This window comes from Hesperophylax consimilis, chromosome 14, assembly GCF_061612785.1.
Source record: "Hesperophylax consimilis isolate HC1 chromosome 14, BYU_Hcon_1.0, whole genome shotgun sequence".
NCBI classification, from domain to species: Eukaryota; Metazoa; Arthropoda; class Insecta; order Trichoptera; family Limnephilidae; genus Hesperophylax; species Hesperophylax consimilis.
This window is the reverse complement of record NC_142849.1, coordinates 3,172,798-3,185,453: the sequence shown is the minus strand read 5'-3', so window position 1 is coordinate 3,185,453 and position 12,656 is coordinate 3,172,798. Positions and strand designations below refer to the sequence as shown.

General features: G+C 31.3%; 1 protein-coding gene across 1 annotated transcript in view; it reads right to left on the bottom strand.

Moving 5' to 3' along the window:
- The window catches only part of LOC149417793 (serine protease persephone-like), a 30,891-nt gene extending 20,433 nt beyond the window's left edge, over positions 1-10,458 (bottom strand). Inside the window, exons 1-5 of the mRNA XM_089639422.1 lie at positions 10,321-10,458; positions 5,423-5,529; positions 5,232-5,346; positions 1,017-1,165; positions 218-327 (exon numbers count right to left, since the gene is read on the bottom strand). Coding sequence (XP_089495548.1) covers positions 218-327; positions 1,017-1,165; positions 5,232-5,346; positions 5,423-5,529; positions 10,321-10,390 — 551 coding nt within the window. The 5' untranslated portion in view covers positions 10,391-10,458. The remainder of the gene's footprint in view (positions 1-217; positions 328-1,016; positions 1,166-5,231; positions 5,347-5,422; positions 5,530-10,320) is intronic.
- Positions 10,459-12,656: the final 2,198 nt, after the last annotated feature.

The following is a 12,656-nucleotide window of genomic DNA, read 5'->3' as shown; positions in this document are numbered from 1 at the left end:
ATGCGAGGTAAATTCACTAGTTCGCTACTTATACCACGAGTTTCCAAACACCGTGTTTACCACAAATTTGTGAAATATCGCCAATAATGTGCTTAAATCTTCAATGTTAGATCGTTCAAATATCAAACCAATTTGTTTTTCTATTTTCATCATTGCAGTTTTCATTATAACAAGGAAGAGTTGAATTTTAAAATGAAAAAAAAAACAATAAACTTACCCAATATCTACAATGGCGTATGCAGAGCACACTACCCACCTGTCACTCATTAAGGCCACTGGAGCCCCCCACCAGGTGATCTTTCCTCTCCGACCTGATCCAATTCGTCCCTGGGAACACAACACATCTTCATATTAATATCTAAGAAAGTGTTATTTTAGAACTGCCAGGTGATCTCGCCTCTCCGACCTGGTCCAATTCGTCCCTGGGAATAAAACACATCTTCATATTAATCTCTAAGCAAGTGTTGTTTTAAATTGCTCGCAAAATGTTTGCTGATTTTCGTTTTTTCACTTGCTTTGTTCATTTTTTACTGCCAACCATCTGGAACCAGTGACACTATGGCATCCCAAATTTCGTGTTGTGAGGTTTAAGGTAGTGGGAAGGGGACCGAGATGCGGGAGAGAAAAGTACCTGGCTATCCAGGTATAATCATGTGCGACCGTGTTAAAAATGAGTAGATTGACACCAAATACGACTAAAGCCATTTCAAGCAGCTATGAATAAACTATACTTGTATATTATATACTATTTTAAATGAATAAATTGTGAAATAACACAACATGACCAAATTTTTTAACACACACCGGGATTTGAACCCGCGATCTCCGTATTGCTAGTCGGGTGCCCTCGACTGGCCGAAGCTGGTAGGGCTATATCACTTAAAGTGAAACATCGTTAAAAATCTCAGTATTGCCCCGGTGAAAGGCCTTCAGAATGGAAACTTTGCTTCAAATGGCCTTAGCCATGAAATTAATTAATATATAATAAATAAAGCTACCTAATGTCTGAAACTTACATAGTGCGGGGCCTCGGCGGCAGTCCTCATGGGAGTCCTGTGATTTTCTGTGTTGGAGTCTGGTGAGTGCTGAGGACACAGGTTTCCCCGAGTCACACTGAACTTTGTTTTTTGGCACGGGAAAATTTTTTCTGCCAACTGTATGCAATCTGCAGAGGAAACAAATTTTTTTACAGATGTGTATATTAATATAGTGCCTCTCGTGTCATAACCTCAGTCAAGTAAATTAGAAACGTACTGTTTAAAAAAATTAAGAATGTTATTTTTTACACTTACGCTAAAGGAAAAACAAAAAAATACTTTTGCTGATGTGTGGTTTAGTAGGAAGTCTCAAAATTATAAATTGACGTGCCCTACTTAAAGTTAGAGTAACTCCATTAAAATGAATTTTATAAAATATATTATGATAATACTATACTATCACACTTTTTCTTTACTTATTCGCACGTGTATTTATTATTGAATTCAATTTTTAATAAAAAAAAAATCTGATAATTAAACCCCTGGAACCCATAACCAATTTCCTCGAGATCTAAAAGCCCTAGTGATTACTTTCTCGCTACCCAACTGTCAATTTGTAAAGACTCTGTATTCTCTGTATTCATTAAAATAAATGCATCAGTATTTATAATGAAGCAAAGTTGGAGCTACATCATCATCCACACCAAGCACATCATTAACTTTATTTTTTCGTAGGAAGCAATCACTTTGTGGTTAGACATTTTATATTAAATCAAATAAAACACTTTGTTTATTAACCACGACTTTATTATTATTACATCTACCGGTTTCGCTACGGTCGAGCTTCATCAGGTTGTGAAATATAACTAAAAACTAAGACAGAGGTGATGCATATTTATAGGAAAACAGAGGGAGACAGAATATAATACATTATAAAAGTGGGAGGAGTCAAATATTACATAGGCATAGTGAATTGAAGATATATAATAACAATTAACATTTTTACATGAAGTATACATATATAATAATAATACATTTTAAAGACATAAGAAAAAGCATAAACTTATTATTTAAGAGTGGAAAGGATTCTGGGAAACAAGTTAAATATAGGACTATAGAATGTGTTTTTTTGATTAGATAAATTAACTTGTGTATTTAATAAATGGTCTGATAAGTTACTGTTTATAGATTTCCTGATTTCTAATGATTCTAAATTGTCTAACCTAATGCCTGTACTATTTTTATGTAAGAGGCTAGTACCTGTTATTTTATCAAATCTATGGTCTGCTGATATTAAGTGGTTGGCGAGTTCCGAAAAACCTTTACCATTTAAACACCGTACATGTTCCTTCACTCTGGTGTTTACATTGCGCGATGTTTTACCTATGTAAAAGGCGGGACAATCACTACAGTTGAGTTTATAAATACCCGAATGGCTTAGTATGTCATCCTTGTCTTTAGTATTAATCAAAAATTTTCCTAGGGTATTGTTTGTATAAAAGGCAGGTTTAATATCTAAAGGAAGGTTCCTAACGCTTTGATTTGAAAAATTATTTATAAATAAAATCCTACGCCAGTGGTGAATAGGGGTGTTGATATTAATTGGCGGAATACTGCTATATAGAAATTTGTTTGTGGAAATATGTTTTTGTTTTTTATTAAGAATTTTATCAATTAAGGCCGAATCATAGCCATTATTTGCTGCTATTTGTTTTATTATTGATAATTCATTTGAGAAATTATTGGTAGATAGAGGGACGGAAATTAACCTATGTATCATTGAATGGGACGCTGCATGTTTATGGGAGATGGGATGATTAGAAGTATTGTGGATGGTTATGTCAGTGTAGGTCGGTTTTCGGTATATGTTAAATTCAATTCTATTATTTATCAGGGTGAGCGTGAGGTCTAGAAAATTTAGAGAAGCATTGACACCTACTTCTAGGGTAATATTTGGGTATGGAAAGAATTTAAAAGCTGGAACCTTCCTTTGAACCTTCCTTTAGATATTAAACCTGCCTTTTATACAAACAATACCCTAGGAAAATTTTTGATTAATACTAAAGACAAGGATGACATACTAAGCCATTCGGGTATTTATAAACTCAACTGTAGTGATTGTCCCGCCTTTTACATAGGTAAAACATCGCGCAATGTAAACACCAGAGTGAAGGAACATGTACGGTGTTTAAATGGTAAAGGTTTTTCGGAACTCGCCAACCACTTAATATCAGCAGACCATAGATTTGATAAAATAACAGGTACTAGCCTCTTACATAAAAATAGTATAGGCATTAGGTTAGACAATTTAGAATCATTAGAAATCAGGAAATCTATAAACAGTAACTTATCAGACCATTTATTAAATACACAAGTTAATTTATCTAATCAAAAAAACACATTCTATAGTCCTATATTTAACTTGTTTCCCAGAATCCTTTCCACTCTTAAATAATAAGTTTATGCTTTTTCTTATGTCTTTAAAATGTATTATTATTATATATGTATAATTCATGTAAAAATGTTAATTGTTATTATATATCTTCAATTCACTATGCCTATGTAATATTTGACTCCTCCCACTTTTATAATGTATTATATTCTGTCTCCCTCTGTTTTCCTATAAATATGCATCACCTCTGTCTTAGTTTTTAGTTATATTTCACATCCTGATGAAGCTCGACCGTAGCGAAACCGGTAGATGTAATAATAATAAAGTCGTGGTTAATAAACAAAGTGTTTTATTTGATTTAATATAATTAACTTTACCTTGAATCCTTAACCTATCCGTAATATATCCGGTTTGTTAATATTGCCTTGATTTCTTAGCTTATCCGTAATATATCCGCTTTTTTAATATTGCCTTGATTCCTTAGCTTCCGTAATATATCCGCTTTGTTAATATTGCCTTGATTCCTTAGCTTTTCCGTAATATATCCGCTTTGTTAATATTGCCTTGATTAATTAGCTTATCCGTAATATATCCGCTTTGTTAATATTGCCTTGATTCCTTAGCTTATCCGTAATATATCCGCTTTGTTAATATTGCCTTGATTCCTTAGCTTATCCGTAATATATCCGCTTTGTTAAATTGCCTTGATTCCTTACCTTATCCGTAATAATATATCCGCTTTGTTAAATTGCCTTGATTCCTTAGCTTATCCGTAATATATGTATGCGCTTTGTTAATATTGCTAAAGGTCTAACAAAAATACCAAAGATGACCCAATATTCGAATTCATCAACTCAAAATTCTAAGAAATGAAAACAATTATTATGTTTAAAAAAATAGATACTGAGCTTCAAGAAATCACCTACACAAATCAAAACAAAGAAAACCCATTGTAAGAAATCAACACATAGAACGGTACACTCTAGCTCAACAAAAACGTTTTTTTAATTTTTTTTATTTTTTTTATTTGGTACTATATTTTTTACAATTTATGTTTTCCAGTAATGTAGGCCTCACTGGGTAGCTTGCCCGTGCTGAGGCCTTCATTTTATAATATGAACATATAATCTACATATTATTTTAAGATAAAATAATACATTTAAAAAGAAAATAATACATTTAAAATTAAAAATACATAATTATACATTTAAAATTAAAAAGTAATACAATGAAAATAATCTTGTGTGTTTGTGAGTGATGTGTGTTTATATTGGTTTTGTGTGTTACGTGTAGGTTTTATTTTTATTTTATGCTATGAAATTTTGGTAATATTGTCTTTTTTGTTCTTTAATCCATTTTGTAATTTTGTGTGTGAATTTATTTTTATTTTACTCAATTTTAATTTCAAGTTTTAAACTGTTGAAAGCTTTTATAGCATGGTATTGGTAGTGTCTTTGTCCAAAGCTTGAATTTACTGTCGGAGTTTTTATGTTTTCTTTGTACGCTTGTCTAACTGGTCTGTTAGTGTTATTTTGTGTATGTTGAAAATTATTTTTTTTGTCAAAATGTAGTTTAGTAGTGTTTTAACGTATAATTGGCGTATATCTAGTACGTCACAGCTGTTGAATATTTGTTTAAACTATTAGTTTAAAGAAGAGAATTTTGGAAAAAAAATGTCACAGTTTTGTCGTAAATCATCCTATTGCATAATTTAAATTTGAGAAAATACAATAATAATTGTACAATTTCAAACTATTTATGTATTAGGTGTATTTTCGAAAAAAACTGTAAAAAATTGAAACAGATTTTCAGATATGCAACATAATTTTAAAATATTTCTGGTCAGGTTTAGCAATACTCACTGTCTGCGGCCTTGGAGCCAATCGGTAACTGAGTGACAAGTCCCTTCGGCAGCGGCGGACAGGCAGCCTCCGTGCAGCACACCAACTCCGACTCGTTATCAGTTAAGTCACATTTCTGTAAGCAAAGGAAGGTTAGGGGCGCAAAGTCAAATATATTGATATTGTCAGACACATCAAGGGAGGAACAGTACCTGTGGAAAAATGCCTTCACTGGCGGCCTCCTTCGCTGTCTGGCAGTTGGCGAATCGACTGCACACTCCCTCCCTTCCCGTGTCCACCACCGTGCAGTTATCACCTACTAACAAACAGACGCACCAGGGTTACACAACACAACAGGTGAAGGTGAATAAAGTGTATAAAGTGAAAGTGAGGTACCTTCTGCATTTTCTGTTATTTAATAAATCAAACACAAATTGCTCTGAAAGCATAAGATTTGAGAGGAGGTATTGAAAGCATGAGAGATTTGAAAGTAGGTACTTAAATACCCACTCAATTAATTATAAACAATATATTCAATGTAACATTTCTTTAAATTTTAAATTAGTAGTTTTACAATTTATCCTAAGAAAAGTCACTATGTCAGTGACAAACGATTGATTCAAACTTTCTTCATGCAGCTAGAGTATGTGTAGAGCGTGTGGATATCAAATTGACAAACTTCAATCAGTATTTAATGCAGCAGCACGTCAACACAGTGACAATTCAACACACTTTTAAAAAGTGATATAAAGTCATTAGAAATGATGATTTTTTTTTAACCTAACCTAACCTACTTAACCCAGTTAATAAAGTTTTTTTTTATCACTTTCCATGACTTTATAGAACTTTTTAAAGATGTGATGAATTATTATTGTGGTGATTTATCCGGCCACTGGGAGTTTCAATTAACTAAGAAATTTACTACCAATAGACTCGAGAAATTAAAGAATTACGCCAAAATTGTGTATTTTGAAATAAAATTTCATAACCATAATTGCAAGACTTGTCAACTCAAGTGAATGTTTTGGTGTATAAGTCTTAGGACGGGTTATTTCATAGAATTTAAACAGTTCTTCAAATTTCTAAGTTGTTTTCCAAGTTCTTTCACTGTTCTATTCAAATTCTGTTATTATTTTAGGTTAGTGAAACAACTGGTCAGTAATGATTTATATATATTTTTTAAATATTTTTATATATTTTATAAAATACAGTATAATTATTTAAATTTACATAGTAAGAACATATTTCAATAAAAATGAAGATGTTTACCTTTACAAGAGTCTAAAACTTGTGTGTAAAGGGAAAAAAATAATAATGAATACATACATATGTAAATAGAAGAAAAAAAAACATAAAAACATATAAAGTGAAGAGATTTTAGTTTTTTTATACAATAATTTATAAAATAATATAGTGAGATATCATCGTCATTCTAATTCAACAAATTATATAATAACAGAACTTGAAAATAAACATTGAAATTTGATGACTTGTTGAAATTCTGTGAAATAACCCATCACTACAAACGCAACTTCTGGCAGCAAAGTCACCGGGAAAAAACCATTACAGGAAAATTGTCATAAGTTAGTTTTTTTCAGAAGAGTTAATATTTTTAATTTTGGAAAATGTTATGTTTAGTCTTCTTTCGATTTCGTTGTTCGAAGTTTGAAAATTATTCATCCTAGATTATTTTTCAGGAAAAATTTCCTTAGAAAATTTCTCAGAAAAAAGATCGGGAATTTATAAAAAAGAATTATTATAATATATCTTTTTGATATAACGTAAAGTTTGGAAAACAAAATAATCAATGCTTTCCCATGTTGGGAAATTGTTATTTTTCGGAAAAAAATCTCGGAAAATTGTATAATCGAAAATTAGTAAGGAAATCTTTAGAAAAACCTTTATTTTGATGATATTAAGTGAAGTTAGGAAATTTAAAATTATTTTTTGTGAAAAACAGGCTTTCGGGAAAATTGGAATATCGAAAAATTTTGATTGGGAAAATTGGTGGAATTTTTTTCATAAAAGAATCACTCTCCCGAGAAGGTCAAAAAGTGATTTTCATGTAAAATATTAACTGTATTATTTTAGCACAAGTAGCTTTAAGTTGTGGCATTACTAAAAAACTTAGTTCAAAATTTACAAAATAATTAATATTTTGTGGTTCAAAAAACACTGATTACTAAAATGACTGCAGCGGACCACAAAATATGTATGATTTCGGAAAAAAATAAGGTTTTCAAATGAAAATTTAAACTTGGTTAGTCATTTAGTAATGCCAAAACTTAAAGTCACTTAATCTAATAATACAGAAAATATTTAAAATGAAAAAGAGCGCTAACACATTCGGTAGAATGACCAAAATTAATTTATCTTTTTATATTATAATATTTGGCTAATATATATAGCGTCAATTTCGTGAAAAATTACCTCAAGGGCGCTGTAAAAATTTATTTATTAAATAATTAGTGATGATTTTCCATTTTGGGAAAATGGAAAAATCATTTTGTTAAATTATATTAACAGATTATTTTCACACGGATATGACGTTCTCTTGGTAATACATTTGTATGTATTAAATTTGAGAAAAGATGACGGTCATATGATATGTCAATTTGTGACAGAAAAGGATATCTGGTTGTTAATATTATAGGTTATATTATGTGGTTGGTCAGAGGGAGAAAACGTATTTTATTTTATTTCTTATTTTTTGTTTATTGCAGAAACAAACAGTATATAATTACATAGATGACAATAGTTACAAAGTTATAAAAGTTAGTACAATAATTGGTACCAATGACATGTCGCTGACATATATACATATGAGGTATATTATACATTTTACGGTTAAGTTACATTTTTAAGTAAAGTTAATTAGTGTGCTGGGGAAGGAGAGAGGTGTATGTGTGAGTGTTTGTGTGTGTGTACGTGTGCATGTGTGTCTCTGTGTGGTTGTATGTGTTATGTAGGCGAATTCAGTGTGCTAAAAAAGTTTTTCTTAAATAGAGGGAGAGAATCAAAAAATATATCGGTATTTATGCTTGTTTGAATTGAGTTGAATGTTTGAAGGATGCGAGAAATAGGGGAATTGGCTGCAGCGTTTGTATTATTACTAGTTGTGTAAAAAAGTTTGGTAAATATGTTGGGAAAACAGAATCTCGCTGGCAACAGTTTGTGATATTTAGGATTTAGCAGATATCAATGCATGGATTTTGTACAGAGACCCGTGGCGCACCACAAAAATATACATTTATAAAAGAGTTTCCAAAAATAAAAAGAGAAGAATTGCGTAATGCTTGCAGCGGTATGTAATTACTTCAACTGGTGACTATTGGTACTGCCTCAAGCACTGTACATTATGGGAGTTAATGAGTAAATCATGACAAACCTTCCTCTCACAAATATTAAGGACTGCATCTCGCGGCAGAAACAGTATAGAAACGGACTACGCCTCGCGAGGATCAAAGAAGTGTTTTAAATATTTAAGTGTATCACAAGTCATTAGATTGCACCTCACAAAGGAAAAACAATAGAAAACGGACAGCTTCTTGATAGGATAAAAATAATTCTTTCGTGCTAATATTTTTCACCAGTCGTTGTATATAAAAAAGTCGAGTTCGTTATTCAAAATCAAATTATTTCCGAAAAACGTTGTGCAAAGTGGTAAGTAATTATAGTTTTGTATTTTATGCGGAAACTTCATTGGTTCATGCAACCATGTATTATGTCATCATTTTGATAAAATATGTGTTCGTTTTTTTCCCTAATAAACTAAAATCAAAATTTCGACATTTTTCGAGAAAACTGAAAAACAATGATTACAGTAATATGTTATCATATTGTGCGGTATTAAAAAAAACTAAATATTTAGGTCACTAGTTAAGTAACCAATATTTTTGAAATTGGTTTTCACTCATACCTACAGAGAATTTAAAATTTTTAAACAATAATTATGCATCGCATATTTCAATTCTGTAAACTTGGCCGCAACAAGATAAAATCCTGTGTGCGCGATTGTAGGAAAATGAACAAAAAAACTGATTTACATTTTTCAATTGACTGTTGAATTAGAAAGTGACCATTGCAGACAACTCCACAAAATAACAAAGTTCCAGTCAGCTATCTTCCAATACTTCTTCTTACATAATATTATAAATCCTACCAGATTGGATTTACGTAACAATATTGTGAAGTAAAAAAGTAAATTTGAGTTATAAATAGGTATACACCAAAAAACTTTTTTTTTAATAAACAGCATTAAATTTGTCGGAATGATGGATTTTAGTAAGACAAATGTCAGTAAACCTATTGTTTAGTGTTGTAAGTATTGGTGTCGAATTGATTTTTTTGTAAAAAATGTATTATTAAACCTCTTTTAAAAACTATCGACTTGAAATACAATTAATCAGTCTAATTTGAATGTTGGTATGTAATGTGTGTTCAATTCCTCGGCTGGCTAAGTCCTCCATCACAACACAAGCAACATTTTCAGCTTACTGTGGTGGTAGTATTTTATATGGTAAGATTTTCAAATATTGTCATGGTTATTCGTAACCCGGGAATGTTTGCCTTTTTTTTTTTTTTAAATTACAATCAATGCCAGTTAATCTAGTTTTAATAGCCAACAAATTGGATAGTTGCTAGGTATATAACTTGTTTCCAATTTCTATGTAACACAGAAAAATAGAAAAATAGACAACAAATTATATTCTATTTATTGTTATCGAGTTTAGGAACTCTATTTTAATTTGAAGTTTTTCTTTAATCTACTCAATATGCAATTATTATTAATCAGCGTGACAGATGTTTCGCCTTTCAAAGGCATTATCAATCAGTTTGAATATATAAAAGAATAACTGGAAAAAAACAATTATTCAGAATTCAAATTGAAAATTTAAAGTGGGTATGTTTATAAAGGTTCCATGATAACTCAACACAGTGACAATTCCACACACTTTTAAAAAGTGATAAAAAGTCATTGCAAACGATGAAATTATTTTTTTTACCTAACCTAACCTAACCTAACCTACTTAACCCAGTTAATAAAGTTTTTGTTTCATCACTTTCCATGATTTTATATAAAGTATAAAAATATAATTATAATTCTTACCTTGCCGCTGTCCCGAAACTATAGATGTAATTACTAACACAGTGAACGTGATTTCCTCTAAGAAGCTCATTTTGAAAAATACTTTTCTATAGTGAAGTTATTTGTAAAAATCGTACTCTATAATGTAACGTACTCTACGATGTTACATCTACAATGGTTGGAAACAGCCACGCAATCATATTTATAAAGTTTTTATCTGTACACTCAGAGTATGAAAGAGATAACGATTTGGTATTTTTCAAACACATATAAATTAATTATGAATTACTCTTATTATTTTTTCGCAAACAGAAAGCAATTTGAAATTATTTAAGGAATTAATTTCCCTGTCTTCTTTGAGCATGCTGTCTGGAGGGACTTTTTAAAGATTAAACTTTGTTTGTGGGATATGCGAGATCTGTCAACGATGATCGTTTTTGTTGGAAAATATAAACGGAAGGAAAGGTAATGAAAAACAAAACAGAAAGTTTAAAACAGAGTACAAAGACGCAATAAAGAAATGAATATAACGAAGACTCGCAAAAAAGAGCATTATGGCTAAAACAGAATGTAAAGGAAAATAGGGACATATGCAAGTATATATTTGAAAGTGGCGTACATACACAATCAAATAGATAATATTTATATTCTAGAGGCGGCCTTCTGTTAGGTGGGATTTTGTTTCAACCACCCGACTATGTTACGCTTTACTGTAAAATAATAGATAGTTAATTATTATTTTCTGTCATGAAACTAACTTAATATACCAACTTAAATGTACTGCCTCAAGAAATAAATAGAAAGTTATTATAATATATTTATCTAGTTATCTAATCTTAAGCCGGAATGGCAAATCTTTTAAGATGCAAACTTTAAAGAATTGCTGTCATTCATGTTAGAAAACAAAGGTTTTGCTTACTTTACACTTTATGGATCTGGTGAATTTTTTTAGCCATTAGCACTAATGGAAAATAATAGATTTTAGTTAGGTTAATTATCAGTCGGTATCCAAAGGCACACAAACTAACCCAAATAATATACACTGAAAGTGGTAATACGATTTTATAATTTAGTTTATACATTGTCTCATCCAACATACTGCGTCTTCTGTTATCTCCACTTTTGACATGACCTGAATCGAGTAACTATATACTTGATTCACTTGCTCGTGTCGTTTATTACTGTTTCTTCTACCAGTTTAATCAATATGTATTTATAACCTTACTATGGATTTTATACTTTATTTTGTTTAAATTGTGTTGATTTTCTGCAAAAAAACTCTAAACACAACGCTAAAATAATGTATGAAAGTCAGTACAACCATACGAAAGCAGAATTTGATTCAATATTCATCAATTAATGATGTACCTAACCTACCTATTTAAAAATTAGGATTTAAAGTTTTTCTGGTTGCCCACAGGTCCGCCGAAGCTTGTGAACAGGGCATGCACTGCACATGGGCGGCACTTTCAGGTGGCGGCAAATATAGAGAACTCGGAATGTTCAAAATCGTTATCATTAATCATTCCGGCATTACAATTGTCAAATATGATTTAAGATTTTCACGGCCAAAAGTATTTTTGTTATTTGTTTTTGGGGTGTTATGCCGTGTTGCGCTAACTCCTTCTTTAGCCAAAACAAATAACAAAAATTACAATTGTCATTGGATTTATTGCATGCATTGTTTAGAAAACAATTTGTCCACAGTTATCGTTGAAATTGGCAATAAAGAAGTTTTCTTCTCGGTACATCCCGAATTTTTACCGAAATGTAGCCATATCAACGTACCAAATTTTAGTTTTGGGTCAACCCTCATTAGCCCTCCCCCCACCTCACTTCACCCCTCCTAACTTCTGAAATGCTTTCCCTGAGAAAACTATCACTCAAAGAAACACTATTCAAGTGGCATAGAAATATGGAGATATCTTTTGAAACAAGCCATAAATTATTTTTATTAATTCATCTTAAAACATCTATGCTAGTGTTTGATTTGGCAAGAACTTGTATTACCTAGACAATCTAGGTATTGCATTAAAATATGTAATGTTATTGACAAAAAAATTTGTCCAAAATATGTAATGGCTTCTCGTAGATATGGGCCTGGTATATAACCCCTTAAAGCTTCTCGTGGGTATGGGCCTGGTATATAACTTGTTAGGGCTTCTCGTAGATATGGACCTGGTATATAACCTCTTAGGCTTCCTGTGAATATGGGCCTGGTATATAACCCCTTAAAGCTTATCGTGGATATGCGCCTGGTGTATAACTTGTTAGGTCTTCTCGTAGATATGGACCTGGTATACAACCCCTTAAGGCTTCCCGTGAATATGGGCCTGGTATATAACCCCTTAAAGCTT